Source organism: Planococcus citri, chromosome 1 (assembly GCF_950023065.1).
Source record: "Planococcus citri chromosome 1, ihPlaCitr1.1, whole genome shotgun sequence".
NCBI classification, from domain to species: Eukaryota; Metazoa; Arthropoda; class Insecta; order Hemiptera; family Pseudococcidae; genus Planococcus; species Planococcus citri.
The window spans coordinates 75,338,046-75,359,600 of record NC_088677.1 but is presented as its reverse complement, the minus strand read 5'-3'; the positions used below and the strand labels follow the sequence as shown (position 1 = coordinate 75,359,600).

The 21,555-nt window shown below is 32.7% G+C and overlaps 2 protein-coding genes across 2 annotated transcripts; one reads left to right on the top strand and one right to left on the bottom strand.

Annotated features, from left to right (window-relative positions):
• Positions 1–5,641: 5,641 nt before the first annotated feature.
• On the top strand, positions 5,642–13,366 carry LOC135832834 (homeobox protein 2-like). The gene is made up of 7 exons (XM_065346344.1): positions 5,642–6,220; positions 6,418–6,484; positions 6,550–6,984; positions 7,427–7,498; positions 7,574–7,850; positions 11,488–11,694; positions 11,774–13,366. Exons 1-7 carry the CDS (start codon positions 5,983–5,985, stop codon positions 11,909–11,911), a joined length of 1,434 nt encoding a protein of 477 aa, XP_065202416.1. The 5' UTR covers positions 5,642–5,982; the 3' UTR covers positions 11,912–13,366.
• A 3,411-nt stretch (positions 13,367–16,777) lies between these two features.
• Positions 16,778–19,345, bottom strand: Ccm3 (programmed cell death protein 10 Ccm3). The gene is made up of 5 exons (XM_065346333.1): positions 19,066–19,345; positions 18,800–18,977; positions 18,586–18,718; positions 18,343–18,507; positions 16,778–17,737 (listed from the first exon to the last, which is right to left on the bottom strand). Exons 1-5 carry the CDS (start codon positions 19,135–19,137, stop codon positions 17,653–17,655), a joined length of 633 nt encoding a protein of 210 aa, XP_065202405.1. The 5' UTR covers positions 19,138–19,345; the 3' UTR covers positions 16,778–17,652.
• Between the last annotated feature and the right edge of the window lie 2,210 nt (positions 19,346–21,555).

The window sequence follows — 21,555 nt, the reverse complement described above, 5'->3', positions numbered from 1 at the left end:
TATGTTTTGTGGTTTTGTGTATTTTCTTGATAACGATGCTGCTGATGCGATAATGCAACTATGTATAAAAAGTATGACGAGGGCTATTAATAGAATGTTATGTTTCGTCGACCAAAGCAGTGCATTTTAACAACGTTCTTTGACCTGTCATAAAAATGAAAAATTTCCAGTTGAAAATGTCGTGATTGCCAAATTCCAATTTTAAAAAGTTGAAAATGAGGTTAAATTGTCATTTTTATGAATTTCCAGCCAAAAGTCTAGAATCTGAATCTTGGACAACTGTAAAAGAATTTTTGAAAAAAATGTGACATTTTTCAGAAATTTTGCTAGAACCCAAATTGTTATCAATTTTATCATTTATGCAAACAAAAACCAAAAAGTAAAACTGAAAACTTTGACAAATTTTAGTAAGAAGCAAGACTTGAGAGTAATTATTGGAAAATGTTGGTCAAAAAAGCAACTCAAAGAGTACCTGCTTTTTAAAATGTAGCGGAGGCCCAATTTTGATTTTATCAGGGCCCAAATTTTGTAGAAAGGCTCCAAAAATCAAAACTGAAATTTTTTTGGAAAAATGGTCAAATTGTACTACATATAATGAAAAAAAAATTTAAAATGACTGAGAAAATTCGACCACATTGAAAAACGTCATAAATTCAATTACATACTTTACCTGTACCAACAAAGGAACAAATTAGAAGGCGATTTGAAGGGGAAAAAACAAAAAACTGATTTTTATTTAAAAATTCAAAAATACAAAGTTGAGAGTTGAAACAAACGATCAGTAGGTATGTATGTACCTAGACCTACTACCTACCTAAGTAAGTAGTCGAATAATAATAAACAGGCCTTATATTCTTTCGTCTCTTCTTTTTCAGGGTCTCAGGGGCACGCTTTCTCATTTTTTCCCTTAGGTAATTCAATTCTTTTAGTTTTTCAATTTTTTAGCCTATGGAATACATTTAGGGCACTCCATTTACCTACGAGCTGACAAAACAGACTTTGGTTGGAAGCGCACCGAAATTCTGAACGATAAAAATCGACTCGCGGATTGCTCGCGGTGTGAAAAAAAGCACGGTGTGCTCGGTGTGTCTTTTCTGAACAGGGTGCGTTGTATTGACGCTCACGCCGAACATATTGAGTTAAGACCGAGTGATCTCGTTCTTTTCTTCTCCCGTATTGTTTGTATTGTATAACACGAAAAAAATAAAAATTATATAATTAATCAAATCATAAAATCATCCAAAAAACCATAAAAACCAGAACATCAGAACATTTCCATTAAAATTGAAATGTTCTGGTCTTTTGGTTTTTAATTTTGAAAGTTTGGACTATAATTTTGCAACTTTTTAGTAAAAAACCGAAACTCTTGTCATTTTTTGCGACGAAGTGAGAATTTTTATAATTTTTGGCAAAAAAGCAAAACTTTGGCAATCTTAGCAAAAAGCACTTTAGCAGAACCTTTCGATGATTATTGGCAAAGGCAAAAAATTGTTATAATTCATTAAAGAACGCATATTTCACGCAATATGAAAAAATCAAAAATAAAATGCTCCGAAAGAGTTTTACTAATTATTTTCAGTGTACTTTTGAAGCCATATTCAAATTTAAAAACGAGCTGGCGAATGAAAATTTCATACATTCAATTCAAAATAATAAATGCGAATACTTTGGAGTCCAGTCTCTGAATTTAATGATAAATCCACTTTCAAAAATTCAATCACGCTCCGGAAAAATTGTTTCAAAATTCATTACATTATTAGCTAACCAATTTACCAAGTTTTTTTTTCCTACGGAATACCTACGTATCTAAGATCAGGAAGCCCGCCAAGCCCGGAAGGTAATTTTTTTCTTTCAATCAGCCATCAGGTGCGGACTAGGTTGGTTCGGGGCCCATGGCGGATGCCCCGAGGCCAATGGAGCCCTAAAAAATAAAAGTTGTATTCTCTCCTCTTCAGAATCTTTCTCTTCCAGTCAATTTGATTTTTGTTTTTCTCCTTTATTCAATTTCGCAAAAAATAAGTTCAACTGATCGGAACAAAACTGGAGGTTTTTCGGGAGGGAGGGAGGGAGGGAGGTTGACTGAAAATTTTCCAATTGGTGTAAGAAAAAAAATAGGTATTTAATTTTTTTGAATAAAATGACAACTGACAAGTTTCGAAAATGAAATTGGAGATAAAATAAAAATTTTAATACATTTATGTAGGTAGTAGTATATACGTAACTAAAACTCATATTATTAAGGCTTATTAAAAAATTGTTACCTACCTATTTTCCCTATTGAATTTTCAAATATGGAATTTTTTAGTTTGGGAAAGAGATAGAAATTAAATTAGCTTAGCCCGAGCGAACTACGAAGTGAGAGCGAAAGTGTTCAAAAATTCGCATTTCAAGAGGTAAAAAACAATGCGTGTTTTTTGAAAAGTTTGTTCATTTTCTTGTTCCAAAATTTTAGAAATCAAATGTTGAGTATTTAAAAATTTCAATTTTGTAAAAACAAAAAGTGATGAATTTTCATTGGAATAAATATTTTTTAAAACTTGAATACTTAATAAAGTTCGTTTTTTCAAAATTCAATTTGAAAAAAAAACACAAAGGCCCCAGTCAAGCTAGGTGTAGGATAAAAGCTTTCAAAAATGAAAAATTCGTACATATTTCGACTTCGAGAGGGTAAAGGTAAAAACAATGTCTTTTTGTGATGAGTCGTAATTTTTTGATTCCACAATTTTAAAATTCTTGTGACCTACGAAAACATTTGGCCCAACGTTTTTTTGGGTGGGGGGGGGTATTCGATATTTCTGCGTACCCTGTATCATGATCTGTTGATCCCTTTAAACGGTTCACAAAGTTTTCAATTTTTCATTGAAAGAATAATCTTTTAATAGGAACTAGTTCGCGAAATTTGAAATTGTGTACCTACGTTTTCTTAGTTTTCTGGACATTATTTTACAACTAAGTCTACACGAACATGATAATGTAGATTGTATGTATGTACTTACATAGGTACCTACTATTAAATTACTCATTACACAATACACAAAAATGATAAAATCTCCGATAAATATAATTATAAACATAGGTACATATGAATTGACTATTGTGATGTGAATACTCGAACATCCGATTCCCAAATAGGACAATAATTCTAGTAGAATTTCAATAATATTTGAGTGGAAAAAAAATATCCAATTTGTTAGTTTTTCCTTTAACGAAAAGTATACCGCTGAAAATGATATTCAACAGTCTAGAATATTAAATATCTAGTCCTAGAGGCTAGAATGTACTTTAGACTCTCGAAGTCTCGTAAGGCGTAAGACCAAGACCTCGTTAAAAGAACAGCGAAGAATTTCAATTTCAACATTAAACATTTCATTCAACTTGTTATTTTTAATTTTTTTATTAAAATGAATTGACACCAAAGGTTTTTGATTTAATAAATTTCATGACAATTGGTTTTATTCGTGTTCTAAATTCTAATGCTTTTGCTTTGTTTTTCGAATACCTACATTACATTATTATTTGAATCCAATGGAGAAGAAAAGGCTGAAGACGAATCTAAAAATACGTAAGTAGTAAGTAATAAGGGCCATATTTATAGACGATACTTAGCAATTGCTTGGCTAAGTAATGATTTTCAAAGTTAATTTTCCAGTCATGATTGAATTTCTAAAAGTGGATCTACCATTAAATTGAGAGATTGGATCCTGAAGTACCGTCAGGTGGGGTGAGATAAGACACTGGGGTGAGAATGGACACTTCTCGTTTTTTCGGCTGTTTGTCGTCACAGCTCACGTAATAACAAAGATAGGATACTAATTTTTTTTTCTTCGGATAGTGGAGTGTCTGACGAATCTTTCTGTGTATGATAGTGCATGTTTCATAAATAAACAAAGCCAGGAAAAAATAAACCGTAAAACTGAAAAATTTCGTTTTTGAAGGAACACCTCCCGATTTTTCGAGTTCATTTAATATTTTTGAAAGGTATGTGTTTTAAATTATTATACACGTATAGAGCAATGTTTTAGCTACAATTTGGTTTTTGGATGAGCGAAAACGGTTCATAAATATGGCTGCTGCGATTTTTTTTCTGTCTGAAAACATCGTACATTTTACCAAAAAAATATTAGATACTTGTAGTAATTTTGTTATTTTGCTGTTTCAGAATGGTTTGAGTGTATAAAAGTAAAAAAGGGTCAAGATCTTGCAACGACCTTGACCATTTTTTCCTTTTATACGCCTAATCATTCTGAAAAAGCAAAATAAAAAAATACCACAAGTAAAATTTTTGAAAAAATTTACGATCTGTTTTCAGACAGAAAAAAAATCACAGAAGCCGTATTTATGGACCAATTTTGATAATTTAAAAAAGAAATTGTAGCTAACACATTGCTCTATACGAGTATAATAATTTAAAGCATTTACCTTTCGAAAATATTTAATGAATTCAAAAAATGTAGGAGTGTCCATTCTCACCCCATTTTTTGGGGTCCGACCTTGCCTACTTTGAGCGTTTATGGAAAATGGGGGGAGGGGGCGAGAATTTTTTGGAGGGGGTCTACTTATAGCCAAAGGACATAGAATTCCGTGGGAAAAAAAATTAGCTTGATAACTTAATTAGTTTTGGAATAAATTGAAAAAAACCTCGAAAATCGTCCATTCTCACCCCACCTGACGGTATTCATATATCAATTCAAAAATGTGAAATTTTTAATTTATTTGCTAGAAAAATTGAAAAGAAATCCGCTACTTAGCCAAGCAATTGCTAAGTATCGTCTATAAATATGGCCCTTAGTATATCTATATTTTCTTTCATTGAATACTCGAATGCTTAGCTTTTCGAATACCTACTTATCGAATATTAATAAAACAATAAATAAAATAAAACCGAATAATAAACTCAAAAATAATTACTCAGCTGTGAGCAGATTCGCGAACAATGATTCAGCGTTCGTTCGCCGATGCTCCTCGTTGATGGTGGGTTTACATCGCAGTCGACAACAATGTTTCGAAAACAAAGTTGGAAAACAAAATGTTTAGGAAACAATGTTTGAAACATGATTGATTTACACCAAATTTTAAAACAGCAACATTTTTATCAGCATTTCTCTTCACGATTTTCTGATTAATTAATTCTCTTCATATTGAATATTTTTACTTTCTGATTTAAATCCTATGCAATGCAGTCTGTTCACTCACCTCTTTCTGGTACTTATATATCAAAAATTGTGTTTTGTTTGTTCGTTATATGCTTATCAGTAACCATTGCAAAAAAATGATATTGCTGCTGTATTTAGTAGAAAAGTAGCAATAGAAGCATTCCTGACATGATTTTTCAGCTTTTTAATGAAAAATAATACACCTCACAATAAAAAATATAAGGAAAACACACTTAAATTACTGTTCATCTTTCATACCAATACCCTTAACCACAAATGTTTCTAAACATTGTTTCAAGTCGCCGGAAATTTCGGCGACCTGAAACATTGTTTACAACACGTTGTAAACACAGGTTTCGAAACATTTGGTGTAAATGAAAAACTGAAACTTGGTTGTAAACATGAATTTGTTTCTGAAACACTGTTGTCGACTGCGGTGTAAACCCACCATGAAGATGAACATCATTGTAACGTACCCCTTCTGAACGCACTCCAGTAGACCACATTGTGAAGTGACTACCGATTGTTTTACGAGTAGTTTAAAATTACAAAATACAATCATTATCAAAAATTTAAGCGATTTTAATTTAATTTCGCAAGCTAAACTTAATTACATATTCGTTTTTTGCGCGATACGTCGTTCAGTTTACCAATTTACTCAAAGTATCGTTGGTATAGTTGTGTGATTATTAGGCGCCATTTTATTATGCTGAAAATGATAATCATGTGGAAATCTAATTGTATTTAAGTTTTCGCAACTTACATCACCCTTTTTCAATTCGTTTGTATCACATTGGGGTTCGATCAAGTCAAATATTTCACTAGCAAGATGGAAAATCAATACTGTGTTGGTATAGGTAACAGGTATGCCTTATTCCTCGAAGAAGGAGAGAATTCCCTAACTGCTATCAAGAAGAAGATAAATAAAGAAACCAGAATAAAGGATAAGCAGAATAAGAAAGAAAACGCCGACGTTGAAAAAACCGAACCAGTTAAAACTGCTGCGGAGAAACCCAAGAAACCAGCCGAGAGTAAGCCTGCAACCAACGAAGTCACACCTAAAAAAGGCAAGTTTTTTTACCCTCAAACCTTAAAATATTCTCCCGTTATTCGTTTATTATATCATTCTGGTGTGAAATATCGTAATAATCGTTCTATAGTATCTATTATCTAATATTCGATGTAACTGATACCGAAAGGATATCATATGCTGTACCTCGCGTGTTGATTTTTTTCGTCTTCGTTTTCTGTCCAATATAAATAGAAGTCAAAGAGAAGAAAAGCGAACCTGCCAAAGGAAAAGAGAAGAAACCGAACGATAACGCCAAAAGGTAATGCACCCGTACTGTTTATTTCAAAAATCTATCAAATTTCTAATGTACTGGTGTGATTTCAGAAAAGAAAAAGAGCCACAAGATAAGAGCCGTAATGACAAATCGAACGAAAGCTTCCCGCAGGAGAACAACGTTAAAGAAAAAGATAGCAATAAACCCAACGAATCGAGCGGTAATGCTCGTAAAAATAATTACGATAATCGCAAACCTCCCCGTGATAGGAAATACGATAACAATGATCAATTTCAATCCAAATCGTCACCTCCGTCGAATAAGAAGTTCAACAAAGACGAATGGAACGATAAGGACGCGAATACCGATAACACAGCTGAACGTTACCAAAACGATGATAATCGAAATATTAGAGAGAATGGCCATGGGCCTTACAGTGATTCAAAACCACGTGGTGGTGGTCGCTTCAATAAAGGAAATCGAGGCGGCAGAAATACCTACGGTGGAGGCGACCGTAGAAAAGAATACGACAATTCGTTCGAAAAGTAAGACATAATTTTACTATTATTGATCATTTAGAATGCTTAAACATTCGTCGCAAGTTAACCATTACCTATCGTTTAATAATTTATTACAGCTAGTCGATATTTTTATCGGAAATTTTTTTTTCGTCCTTGGATCATTTGCATATTTGAATCGTCGAAAGAAAATACAAATGTATTTTCTTATCAATTATTTACAATCGGATCGATTTCAAATTGGATATAAAGTACATTAATAATGGAAACGGTGTCAAGTCATCTTATCGCTTTGGCAATACTTTTCATTTTTCAAATACCTACCTGTATTCCTAAATTCAAATTTTTCAAACATTTTGAACTGAAAAAAAATTTACCAGCATTGAAATTGAAGCTGCCATTTGTCACGTTGTTTCAAAAATGAAATTACAACAGATCGAATAACTCATTTTTTTGTTGCATCTTTCAGCAAAGAAGAATTCGATACCAATAAAAATGAATCCAATGGAGAAGAAAAGGCTGAAGACGAATCTGGAAATACGTAAGTATATTTCTTCTTTCATTGGATAACCCTCTAACGCAAGCCTAACCTCGTTCGATTTATTTCTTCTCGTAGGGATATTCAAAAAGACGACGAGAACAAAGTTGCCGATGGCGAAGGCAACGAAACAAACGAACAAAAAGAAGAAGTCAAGGAATTCTTGACGTTGGACGAGTGGAAAAAACTGAAGGGAACTCGACAAAAACCCCAGTATAATTTACGCAAAGCCGGCGAAGGAGAAGATTTAACTCAGTGGAAAAACATGCGAGAATTACAGAAGAAGAAAGACGAGCAATTTTTGAAAAACGGTGGCAACGGTGCGAACAGCGTATCTGGCAACGAAGCTGAAGAGGTATGAAGACGATCTCTAATCAATCAATATCTTTGATAGCCAGGGCTCGTATTTGATTTTTTCAAAAAAAAACTCGTAAAATACCCAAAAAATAGACGAAACATGGAAAAAAAATTTTAATGTAGAGAAAAATAATCAAAAAACAGCATTTTAAATTAAAATGTTTTGGTTTTCAATTTGAAAAATTGGATTAATTTTCCAACTTTTCGGAGGAAAAGCGAAAATTTTTGGCAATCGCAGTATCTTTTGTCTATTATTGGCAAAAAAAGTGTTACTTTTTTAGCAATTTCTGAAAACCAAAAATGAAAATTCTTGTTCAAAAGCCAGGAGTAAGAATACAAGACAGTGACAATTTTAGTAAAAAATCAGTACTTTTGTTTAAATGATTGAAGGCCAAAAAATCAGAATTTTGGACAATTGGAATAAAAAAGGAGACTTTCTGAAATTTATAGAAAAATGTGATATTTTTCAGAAATTCTGCTAGAACTCGAATTTTTGTCAATTTCTTATAAAAAGTTGGACTTTGTGGCAATTTTTGACAAAAAATATAGTTTTTGCAAGTTTGGTCGAAAAATTTGAGAATTTTGAAAAATCTTTTGGCAAAAAGCAAGTCTTTGACAATTTTAGCATAAATCAGACCCTTTAGTTACGTAATTTCTAATTAGGGTCCAAAAAATATACATTCACATTTTACTCAGTTCTTGTTTAAAAAAAAAAAAACGAGGCTTTTGATAAATTTGTGGAAAAAGGTGAGATTTTCTATAGATCTTCGTGAAAGAACAATAAGTCTTGGACATTTTGCTAAAGAGCAAAAATTTTAAGAAAATAGTGGGACACTTTGGAATCTCTTGCCAAAAAAAAAATGACAGTTCTTAGCGATTTTTCTGAAATGGCGAGAATTTTTGTGAATTTCTGGGAAACCAAAAATTTTTAACAATTTTTGGCAAATAGCAAGACTGACTTCTTTGAAATTATTGGCAATTCGCAATTTTGTGATCAACACGAGAATTTTGGACAATTTTCAGCAAAAAGTAGAACATTTCGGGATTTTCTGCAAAAAAACGATAATCTTTGGCCATTTTTGTGGAAAAGCGAGAATTCTTGTCGATTTCTGGTGGAGCGAAAATTTTAAACAATTTTTTGGGAAGAGCAAGACTTTGACAATTTTTTAAAAAATTACATATTATTCTACTTTTTTGCAAGTTGGGTCAAAAATACAAGAATTCTGGACAATCTTGATCAAAAAGTAGAACATTTTGGTATTTTTTGCAGAAGAAGGACAATCCTCACATATTTTTCTTGAAAAGCGAGAATTGTTGTCAATTTTTGAGGTGGCGAAAATTTTTGAAATTTTTGGCAAAAAACAAGACTGACAATTTCTTGGGATTTATTGGCAAAGAAATTACTTTTCAAAATTGGTTTGAAAAAATGAGAATTTTGAAAAATTTTGAGTAAAAAGTAGGACTTTGAAATTTTTTGCAAGTCAACGACAATCCTTAGCCATTTTTTTTATTGGTAAGCGAGAATTTGCGTCAATTCAACAGTTTTTGCCAAAAAGCAAGATTTTGAAAATTTCTTAGGAATTTTTGGCCAAGAAAACTTACTTTTTTGCAAGTTTGGCCAAAAAAACGAAAATCCTGGACAAAGTTGAGCAAGAAGGACTTTTTGGAATTTTTTGCAGAAAAACGACAATTCTTCGCCATTTTTCTGGAATAGTTGAAATTATTGTCAATTTTCGGGGGGACGAAAATTTTAAATAATTTTTTGCATAAAGCAAAAATTTGACAATTTCTTGAAATTATTGGAAAAAAAATTATGCTTACTTTTTTGCAATTTCGGTCAAAAAACGAGAATTTTTGACAATTTTTAGCAAAAAGTGAGATTTTTTGCAATCCTAAGCCATTTTTCTTGAAAACCGACAATTTTTGGCAAAAAAGCAAGACTTTGACCATAATTACATATTGAGAAAAAAATCTAATTTGTTGCAATTTAGGTCAAAAAAATAAGAATTTAGGAAAATTACGAGCAAAAACTAGGACTTTTTGGAATTTTTGTCAAATTTCTAGGGAACGAAAATTTTGAACAATTTTTGGAAATTTTTGGCAATGAAAATTATACTTATGTACTTGCTTTTTTGCAAGTTTGGCCTAAAAAACGAGAATTCTGGGCAATTTTGAGCAAGAATCATTTGAACTTTTTTGAATTTTTTGCAAAAAAAACGACAACTCTTCGCCACTTTTTTGGGATAATTAAAATTCTTGTCTATGTTCGGGCGACAAAAATTTTAAGTAATTTTTTGCAAAAAGCAAGAATTTGACAATTTCTTGAAATTATTGGGAAAAAAATTATACCTACTTTATCTCAATTTCGATCAAAAAACGAAAATTTTGGACAATTTTCAGAAAAAGGTGAGATTTTTTGGAATTTTCTTCAAAACAACAATTCTTAGCCATTTTTCTTGAAAACCAAAAATTTTTGTCAATTTGACAATTTTTTGCTATTTAGGTCAAAAAAATTAGAATTCTGGACAATTTTGAGCAAAAAGTAGGGCTTTTTAGTATTTTTTTGCAAAAAACGACCTTTTGTCATTTTTCTGGAATAGTCAGAATTTTTGTCAATTTCTGGGCTACGAAAATTTTAAACAATTTTTGGCATAAAGCAAGACTGACAATTTCTTGGGAATTATTGGTCAAAAAAATATACCTACCTACTTTTCGCGCTTTCGGTCCAAAAAACGAGAATTTTGGACAATTTTCAGCAAAAGGTAGGACTTTATGGAAATTTCAATCCTTAACCAGTTTTCTTGATAAGCGAGAATTTCAATCAATTGAACTATTTTTTGCAAAAAGCAAGACTTCGATAATTTCTTCGGAATTACTGACAAAAAATCATCTACTTTTTTGCAATTGAGGTCAAAAACTGAAAATTCTGTACAATTTTGGGCAAAAACTAGAACTTTTTGGAATTTTTGTCAATTCTGTACAATTTTGGGCAAAAACTAGAACTTTTTGGAATTTTTGTCAATTTTTGGAGATTAAAAATTTTTCACAATTTTTGGCAAAAAAAATAATACCTACTTTTTTGCAATTTCCCCCAAAAAAACGACAATGCCTCGCCATCTTTTTGAAAAATGCAGAATTTTTGGCAAAAAACGAGAGTGACTTTTTGTTCAATTTCTGGCAATTGTGATACTTTTGGGTAAATTTAGGAAAAATGTTCAGAATTTTCAATTTTTGGGATTTTTTTGAGAAAAAGTGAAAATTTTGCAGTTTAAAGCCAAAACTGAGACTTAGCAATTTCAACAGAATGCGAATTTTTTGCTACTCTCTTAGGTTAAAAACAAGAATAAAATAGTATTTAAAAAAAAAAAAATGGCTGAAGGCGAGACTTTGACAACTTTAGCAACTTTCGCAAACGATTCACTTACACTTTCTATACATATTACGAGTAGATCACCAATATTTTTTTTCAATTCCAAGATGCGTAAAAAAAATTAAAATATTGACAATTTCCCAACAAAAAGAAACTTCAGTAACCAAAATGTTGAAAAAAAGTAACCAAAACTGTTACTTTCATCAATTCAAGTCTACGAGCTCTGTCGATAACCTATCCCTTTTAACAATTTTCAAATTTTCAGTCCCAGGAAGCGGGCGGTGAACCTGTCCAACGAGTCGCTCGTCAGAAGCATATTGATATCAATGTCCATTTCCGTGATGCGCCAGTACGTGGACGTGGTGGCAGAGTCATTCGTAGCAATCGTTTCGGATACAAAGGAACTGGTGGTGGTAATTTCGACCACAACGAAAATTTCGGAGGAGCAGAACATCGCGATCGTCCTTCTTACGTAAGTGTACCAACTCTCGAATTTGGTTGGCAATTCAAACTGTACGAGTTCTCTAACCGAATGGTTGTTCTATTTTCAGCGGAGAAATCATCGCGACGGCCCTCGCGACGGTCATCGTGATGGTCATCGTGACGGCCATCGTGACGGCCCGCCTAGAGGAAATCGTCAACATGCGCCTAAAATGGATGACGAGAAAACCTTCCCATCTCTAGGATAAAAAGTAATTCTTCAACTGTCGCCGATTACATTTCTCTAGTTTCTACCAGCACTACCCCTGGCGCTAGTCTTGAACGTTCCTCAAAAATGTATATAAATTATATATACGCAGTGCGGATTACTTTTGAGTAGTGTTTACACATCATCTGAACGAGTTATTCGTAATTTATATAAATTTCTCTTTTCAAAAACTGAAAAAAAAAACTATAAAAAAATTAAAGCCAAAAAGTACAGTGTCTATTTTTACCTTTTACTAGTGGTAGTGCATTCATTATACGCATAATATGGTCGACATTTCAAATTCGAACGGTGTTGCTCTTGTTTTGTCTAAAATAATTTCAGTTTTGTACGCGTCTTAATATTTATAAGTTGAAGAATTGTTTTAACAAATAATTTTGTTTGTTTATCTGACTAAAAAAAAAAAAAAAACAAAGTTCATTTTATATAATGAAAGAAAAACAAAAAAACGAGTTACAAAATCTTAATATTGTTAGGTTTTCGAGTTTACAACCTCTTATTTTTTTTTTCTCCTCCCTTTCTTAAATTCTGTTCAAATTTAAGAATTTGTTATTTAAATTGTATTTAATAATCATTAAGTCAGATTACCAGGTATAATAAGTTAAAAATGTAAGTTATTTGTAAAAAAAAAATTTTTTCGGGGTAATTGACTATGATGTGCAAAAATGAAGGAAACTGTTGTTCGATTATTTATTACATAGGTAGTTATTGTATGTAAATTTAAACCTTACGTAGGCTAATTTGTTGATTAGTCGTGTAAATCACTGAGTGCATTTTTCTCATTAGTTCTACATTATATACGACGAGGTAAACTACCTCTTTATTTGTTTTTACTTGACGAACGAGTTGTTTTTTTAAACTTACGATAGTCGAGACAATTTTATTTCGATTTTGTAACCGAACTTTTTAATAAATTATAACTGTAAAAAAAAAAGTAATCTTTTTTGAAAAAAATGTGTGCTCAGTTGATAATCCCTAACTTTATTATATTTACGACGACATCAAAAAAAAAAGACAAATTTTTTTTTAAATCTCGGTCGAGCTCCATATTTGGCAAAATGAAACTTGCAAAAATGTGTAAACCGTAATACGAATGAATTGGTGTGTTCAATGTTCATTACTTTTGTGAAGCAATCGTCTCGTCTGATTTATTTGTATTATGAACGAGTTAATTAATGTTTACAGTTAGCTGTGATTTTTTGACGATGGTTGCTCGACTGGTTTTATTGCTCTTTGAAATTTAGGTAAATTATCATTTTAGCTACGCTATTAATTTACCTATAATAATATCCTGTTCCTATGTGTTGTAAAAGTTGTATAGCAATGGCTGGATATTTTTTGCTATATCGCATTGTAATTTATTTTTCTTGTAATGGAAAATCAGCGTTAAACATATGCTGCAAATTTTAAAACCCTAATTATAAATTTGTTCGATTAATTTGTTATTTTCTTTTTTTTCGGTTCGAATTGCAAGAGGTGTGGAATTTGAGGCCTATAATTGAAAGTTACTAGGTATATCAGCTGATGAATCGATGACTTTCGTTACAATCATCAAAGTGTACCTACCTATAGTGTGGTGGACTCGACAATACCTTTTTTCTCGCAATATTTCAAAAGCAAATTTTATAAGTTAGGAAAAATATTTGCATTAGTGCCACATTTTATTTATTAACGTTTGAATAATCGGATATTATTGTTTGAAAGTTGTATATAATAGTGTTTTGCTTTTGTAAATTGCACAAAATAATACATACAATGTTAACAATAAATGTGTTAGTTCACGTGATCTTTAATTTTAATCGTACAAATTCGTTTCCAAAGGCAAAAATTAATGGTGAAATTTGATATACCGAAAATGTCAGCTTCAAAATCAATACCTACCTCCTCACTTGGTAAATTTAAGTAGGAATACGAAATTCTGGCAATTGAAGGATTGAAGCAAAACTTCGAATAGAATGCTGGGAGTACTTTGAATCCTTAAAGTTTTCTTTGTTATTGTAATTCATTGAGAGACAAAATTGTGCAATTTTTTTTTTTACTTCAGATGTTGGTTCGTAGTTCGTGCCATGCAATATTGTTCAAGTAGTTCATTTTGATTGACAGGTCAACCAAAATGACAGATTTTGCTTCATAACATGGACTCCACAAATCTAGATCAAAATCATGCAAAAATATATCATTGGCCAATCTTTCAGGAGCTAAAAAACCATTTTAGATTTTTGGTGAATTTTTAAAAATCCAATTTTGGCCTAAAATGAGGGAAAAAATCAAAATTTCATCAAATTGACCTAGAAAACTGAAATTTGGGATACACTTTATTTTCGACCTGTCAAATCGATTAGAAATGGCGTCGAAGCATTTTGAGCAGTTCTGGAGCCTCCAGCAGATTTTTGAAACTTGAAACTTCCCATAAATTTTTTACAAAATGATGATGGAAAGCTGAAATTTATACTGGATCGTAATTGCAACGTGCTGAGTTTAGTTGCCCGGGGGGGGGGGGGGGTAGAGTTCCAAACCGTATTGGAGGCTCCAGCAAAATTTTGGAACTTCCAGTTTTCCAAAAAATGCAAGGTTCGTAATGGTACCTACTCAATTTTTGACTTTTGATACCTTGAAAAAAAAAAGGATTTCAGACAACCTTGAAAGGCCAGACAGATGGGTCAATGACCTAAGGAAGCTAGACAGAAAGGTCAGTAACCTGCAAGTTCTGATGAACAGGTCAAATGAGAGGCCATCCAGAAATACAGACGACTTTGAGAGGTCAGTCAGAGGAGTCAGACGTCAGTGATGTTTAAAGGTCAAGCAGGCCCAGAAACGATTTTAGGAAGCCATAGTGACAGGTCGATGACCTTAAGAGGCCGGCCAGACAGACGACGTTGAGAAGCTAGAAAGATACATCAGTGACCTTGAAAGTCTGGAAGATGAGCCTGTGACCTTGAGAGGTCGGACAGGTAGGTCAATGAGCAATGACCTTGAGATGTCAGACATTCAGGTCAATGACCTTACACGGTATTTAACGATTTTTTTTTTTTTTTTTTTTAAGTACTACTTTTTTAGAACTTTTTTTCAACCGAGTTTCAAGAAAACTCTCCACCGACCCCCCCTCCCCCTCCACACAGAAAAAAATTGACAAAGTTGAATTTTTCTCAAGAAATTTTTCAAAAAAGTTGAAATTGGAAGAAAATTGATATACAAAGTATGTTTCAATTCATCAAAAATGAACTTTTTTTCCAATTTTAAAGGTTTGTGTTGTGGGATTTTTTCATTTTTCAATTTTTCACTAATTTTACTACCTATTTTTAAAATTACTACTTTTTCACTGTTTTCATTGCTTTTACTACCGTTAGATGCCCTGCCTTAAAAAGCCAGGCAGACGGGTCAATGACCTTAAGAAGTCAGACAGACATGCAGGCAGGCAGGCACTCAGGCACCATCGATAGGCAGACAGACGACCATGAGCGGCATGAAAGTGAAGCCAGTGACCTTGAGAGAACTGTTAGACAGGTCAATGACCTTAAGAAGCCAGACATGCCGAGGTATGACCTTACAGGAACCCGGAACTCGCATTGATGTGTCAATGACTTTAAGAAGCCAAAGAGACAGACGACCTTGAGAAGCTATACGGATAGGTCAGTGACCTTGAAAGTTCTGATATACCGTTCAATGACCTTATGAGATCAGACAGGCTGACAAACGACCATAAACAGACACTCAGACAACCTCGAGAAGCCAGGCAGGAATACAGACGACCTCGAGAGGGCAGACAGATAGGTCAATGACCTTGAGAAAAATACATTTGTGATTTTTTCAAAGTTTGTCTAACTTTTAAGAACTTATACAAATTGCGATATGTCAGTTTCTAGTCTTGTGTACACTTTTATGAAAAGTTGGAAAAAGTCCTGATGAATTCTCAAAATTTACAATCACCTAATTTTGGACACGAAGTAAAAAACACATCCATGATTTTAAAACTTTCCTTGCAGAGAGACTTTACCCCCTTTTTTTCAGAGTTTATGTTGAAAAAAAAAAAAAAAAAAAAAAACCAAGACGTTTGAATAATTTTTGTAAAAGAGCGGAACTTTTGAAATTTTTAGCAAAAATATGACAATTTCCAGCCATTTTGCTAAAGCAAAAATTTTGTGCATGGAAAGACAATTTTGGCAATTCCCCTCAAAAACTTTCAACTGTTGGATCATTTTTTTTAAAGGCCAAAAGTAGACTCTGAGGAATCTTTGGAAAAAGTGAAATTTTTTAGCACTGTTTTTGTCAATTTTTGACAGAAAGCAAGACTTTGACAATTCTTGCAAGAAAGGGGACACTATGCCAATTTGGAATGTTTTGAGTTGAATTCGAATACTTGTAGTCGATATAATTATTTATTGATAACTGGAAATCGAAAATGATTCTTTCCAGTTGGAAAATCGGAGAGAACCCCCTCCTGCCACCCCTCCCCCAGCTCTGAAAAAATAACAAATAAATTTGTTCGGTGAAATGACATTAGATAATTCCAAAAAATAAAACAGTATTTTGTAGGAATAAATTTGAAAAAAAAATTTAAAACATCGAAAATCAAAAACGAGACAAACTACAAAAATGAAACTGAAAATTGAATTACTTGGAAATAAAAACCCAAAAGAATGTAATCGTCATAAAAAAAAACTATAATGAGCAAACTAAATCGAAAAACGAAACCAAAAACATAAAAACGAAGTGAAAAGCAAAAGCAAAATCTTTAATAAAAAAATTGAAAGCCAAAACATAAAGCAGAGCCTCAAAACAGGAACAAAAAAAAAACGTTAGAAGGAGGAGTATGCAAGAAACATAGGTAATGACAAATGAGAACAAAGGGTTTCGCAAAATTATGTATTTAAAATTGTTATACATCAACAGAGAATTAAAATAAAAGATACAAAATAATACTTTTAAGTGAAATAAGTTCGATTCGTTTCACTTAAAATCTAGTAAGAGACATAAAAAGAAAGAAATAAAGAGAAAGAAAAAGGATAACAGAGCAGTGCGCTAGTGGAATATTATTATTCTTTGGTCTGGAGATCAATTTTTCATTTTCTAACATGTAATTGATCCACGTTATCGTTTATAGAACATATTCAGTCCGATGACATTTGTATTAGGCGTTTTACAAACCGGAACCATACGAATTCCATCATTCCAACAGATAGGTAACAATATGAAGAAATAGGGTATAAGAAGGATGCTATAGAGCTATAGGTAGAGATACTGTAACGGACCATATTAGGCTATAAAAACATCACAGCTCGATTGAAATAAGAAGAAAAAATCGGTATCGTTGACACAATCAATTCGAAAAAAAAAAATATTATCGGCACACCAGAGTCACTGCTGCTGTTGGTGTGTGTGTACGTAGATGATGTAGATGAACACACAGACTCGATACACAATTATTATAACAAAACCTGGACGACGATGATCAATCATCGACTGATTTATACGCGAGATAAAATTTAACGTAACAAATTTCAACAAGATAAAAAATTCAAAATGCAACATCAACTCTTAAAATTTAATAACAAACTCGTATTAATATGGCCCCTGTTTTTTTTATTCGTGTTTTTTTTTTCAACGTTATCTGTCCTCGAGACTAAAATATACGAATGAGAAAAAAATAGATAAGGAATAAGAAAAAAATTATGTTTGAATTGGAATGTCTAGTGCATAGTTATATTGTTCGTATGAATATGTTCACTATTCGCATTTATTCTTTACCGTTGCCATTATCATGTTGGTTTGATGGATTAAGTACAAGGCGCTGACGAATACTGCATTCGCTCTGTGAACATTAAAAATATTGTTATGATACGATGCTGGGATCGTAACACTGTGAAATGGAGATCTTAGGCTGCTAGGAAGGTGTTCAGTAATCGATTTGATCAGGAATTTTTTTTCAACCAAGAGGACTGTGTAGTTTTAATTATGATAGGAATTATTACTGCGTTGCTGAGAACCACTGAACTGGTTTCAAAATGATGATTCGTACGAAGTGTTTCAATTTCAATGATCGAAAGCGTTGGATGATGATGTTTCAAACACACTGTACGATCAAAAGTCTCGTTTCGGATACAAAACGTGCTCATTTTGACTATCGGAATATGAGCCCAGTTCAGTGGTCCTCAAAATTGTAACATTTTGTGTATTATTCAATCTTCTGTTTCGGCCAGAAATTGATGATGGAGGAAGAGAGGAGTAGGCAGTGCAGACGCCTTCTTCGTTAAAAAATTCCTCCATCAGAATGCTCCGAATTTAAGAACCACTCAATTTCGGTTCGTGATTCCGACCCTCATGTCTGAATTGTCTGAGAAATTCTTCGTAACAGCCCAATACCACCCAAGAAGCCAGCTCAAGCCAGATAGAGCCAGATTATAGCGGTATACTTACTGTCCTTCTTTAAAATAATCCTTTAATGTGTTACTAAATCGTTTTGAAAATTTGACGAATTCTCTTTTACGCTGCTCGAGCGCTTGTTTATTGGTCGGACCAGGAATGAATCCGGATACTTCGTTCACAGCATCGAGTAATTTTTTAATTGCGCTAGCGATTTCTCTGCGAAACAATGACACATTGATTAGTAATACGATTAGAATTCGGTGACGTAGTAGCGGTGTCAACCTTTATGCATACTTTATAGTCTCCAAGAAAGTCTTTCGGTCTGTTATTTCATCTGGAATACGACTGAGAATCTTTTTTAACGAGGCAGATTTCTTATTCAGTTCTTGAAACGCTTCTTCCGACCGTGTCAGTCTGTATTCGATAGCTGTGCAAACGAAATAACCGAATTTTAGAGCTACATGATTACATATCTGAGGATTGGTGAAGTGTGTGTGTGTTGAGTTACCATCTGATTCGGAGGCAGCTCCTTGCAACCGTAGTATACTTTCGTTCATATTAACACTGAGATCACCTCTACGCATAATTCCTACTACTAGATCGTAAGCGAATCCTGGATGTACGGATTCGGCCTTCGATAAAGCTGCTCGTAACGTCTGCGATGCTGTAACATCTCGTTTCTCGAGCTGAAAAGAACGACGATCGTAGGGCACAGTGTTAGTTAGCAATCGACATATTGGCATGGTTTATATTTGTATTTAGAAGTGAATTAACCTGAGATAATACGGGCCGAATTAATACTGGAAGAACAAGTGAGGAAACTGGTGATTCTTCGCCCATTGTCATCCTTATGACAGTTGAAGAGGTAAATAACTAAAAACAATAAGCTCAGTACATAATCTACGAACGCGAAGTACTCGATCACATTTAGTCATTCGTTAATTACGGAAACGATTGAACGAAATATTGTTAAATTATTAACACTTGTTATTATCGATCATTCGTTGTTTTGATTAGATTAAAGATTTTGGATACGTGTGTGGGTAAAAAAAATTTTCAAACGGGATCTCGAGAAAAAAATTTCAACGAAACACTTGGCTAAAAAATTCATTAGTGTGTTTTATTTACCGTAAATTACCGGCGGAGTCTGTTTTGTCAGCTCGCAGGTGAATGGTGTACACTGAAGCTGAATAAATTCGACTGGTCCTGCTAAATTTGAATAAATTTTCTCAATGTGATGGAATTTAATGAAAGAATTTGAGGAAACAATAAACATGAAAGTGAGCTTTCAAAAAAAATAGCACTAACCCATTGGGAGGGGCGCTGTATTTCAGGTAATGAAAAAGACAACTGACAACATTAGACTATTTTTTATTCTTCTACTTATTCGTTTGTGTCAAACTGTCAATTTTGAATCTTTGAATTTTTCTAATACATTCGTTTTAGATTTTATTCACTTCAACGCCTTCAAATTACTGTCGTCTATTTAGTTCAATCATTGATACGTAACTGAATTAAAGTAGAAATTGCAAAAAGTCTCGCTTTTCTAAAAATTTACAAAAACAGTAGGTACCTAGACCTAGACCTACCAAGCTTTTTCCGAAAAATGGCTAAGAATTGTCGTTTTGTTAGGTACAGATACAGAAAATTCCTAAAAGTCCTGCTTTTTTCTCACTCTTGTTCAGAATTGTCGCTTTTTTGACCAAAAACCAAAATTTGCAGAAATTATATTTTTCCAATGACTTTCAATTTTTATTTAAAATTAAAAGTCTTCCTTCCAGTTTCTGCTAAAATTGTAAACGCCTTGTTTTCTGCCAAAAATTTAAAAAAACAACCGCTTTCTAGACGTAAAGTTGCTGAAAAATTTCACCTTTTTCCAAAAATTCCTCAAAGTCTCCCTTTTTTAAAAAATTTTCCAAAAATTCAGATTTTTTGCCAAAAATTGCCAAAAAAAAACCTTTCTTCTTGGCAAAATTGTCGAAGCCTTGCTTTTCGTTTTCAGTGATGGCAAAACTTTTACATTTCATGCAGTTCAAGTTTTCAGTTTTAGTTTTTTGAGTTCTAGTTTTCAGTTTTGGGTCATTCCACGTCAACTCAACCAACGTTTTTGGGTCATGTCTTTCGATTTCGCTCAAATTTTTTTTACAATATGTACCCACCCAGTAAGTAAGAAAGCCGCAATCAGTTTGGTCCCAGCCCCCCCCCCGAGGGGGCTGGGACCAAACTGATTGCGGCTTTCTTACTTACTGGGTGGGTACATATTGTAAAAAAAATTTGAGCGAAATCGAAAGACATGACTTTCAAAATTGCCTTTTTTTGGTTGAATTGACATGGAATGACCCTTTTCAGTTTTGCTTTTTTCAGTTCAAGTTTTTAGTTTTCCATTTCAGTTTCAGTTTTCATCAATTCATAATTTCTTGAGGTTCAAAGTTCAAAAAGAAATCAAAAAAATCAAAAAAGATGAATTTTTCCTTTTTCTTTCATGAATTTTCATACACTAATTTGCTACTTGGCAACAAAATCTTCAAATTTCGAATTCAAACTCAATAATTATGAAGAAATATGGGCATCTTAATTGCAGTGATGGAAAAACTTTTACATTTCAGTTCAAGTTTTCAGTTTTCAGCTTCAGTTTTTCTCATTTCAATGTTTTAGTTTCCCCATTTCAGTTCAAGTTTTCAACCAGTTTCAGTTTCAGTTTTCCATCACTGTTGCTTTCTTGCTTTTTGCCAAAAAATTTTGCCTTTTCAAAAACTACAAACATTTTTGTTCTCTATAAAAATGGCCAAACATTGTCGTCTTTTTGGCAGTTTTTGCAAAAAAAATTAAAAAGTCTCACTCTTTTCCAAAAGGCTAAAATTGAAAAAATTTCCACTTTTTTAAAAATTTACAAACATTTTTGCTTCTTAGAAAAATAAAATGACTTGCTTTTTCGCAGAAAATTTCAAAATAACTTCAATCTTCACTCGAAATTGACAAAGAATTCTCAATTTTTCAACCAAAATTTTCCAATAATTTTCATAAAGGCTTGCTTCTTGCTAAAATTTTCAAAGTTAATATATTATTCGTTATTAATTCGAAATAATTCATTACATTTTTCCATATTTTATTCAACATATATTACACACAATATTCACATCGATAATTATATACAAAAGTACAGATAGCGCTAGAATTACGAGTTCGCGCTAGGAATGATAATAATTGATAATCTATTTATCGGAACGCAAATCGTAACAATACGCAATACCACAATCCTCCTCC

Bases quoted from the DNA above. Each gene is read 5' to 3' on its own strand.
- LOC135832834 (XM_065346344.1), top strand. From the start codon at position 5,983: ATGGAAAATCAATACTGTGTTGGTATAGGTAACAGGTATGCCTTATTC. The intron at 6,485-6,549 runs GTAATGCACCCG...GTGTGATTTCAG, and splicing joins CCGAACGATAACGCCAAAAG to AAAAGAAAAAGAGCCACAAG. The intron at 7,499-7,573 runs GTAAGTATATTT...TTCTTCTCGTAG, and splicing joins GAAGACGAATCTGGAAATAC to GGATATTCAAAAAGACGACG.
- Ccm3 (XM_065346333.1), bottom strand. From the start codon at position 19,137: ATGACAATGGGCGAAGAATCACCAGTTTCCTCACTTGTTCTTCCAGTA. The intron at 18,719-18,799 runs GTAACTCAACAC...TCGTTTGCACAG, and splicing joins AGCTGCCTCCGAATCAGATG to CTATCGAATACAGACTGACA. The intron at 17,738-18,342 runs GTAAGTATACCG...TAATGTTCACAG, and splicing joins GATTATTTTAAAGAAGGACA to AGCGAATGCAGTATTCGTCA.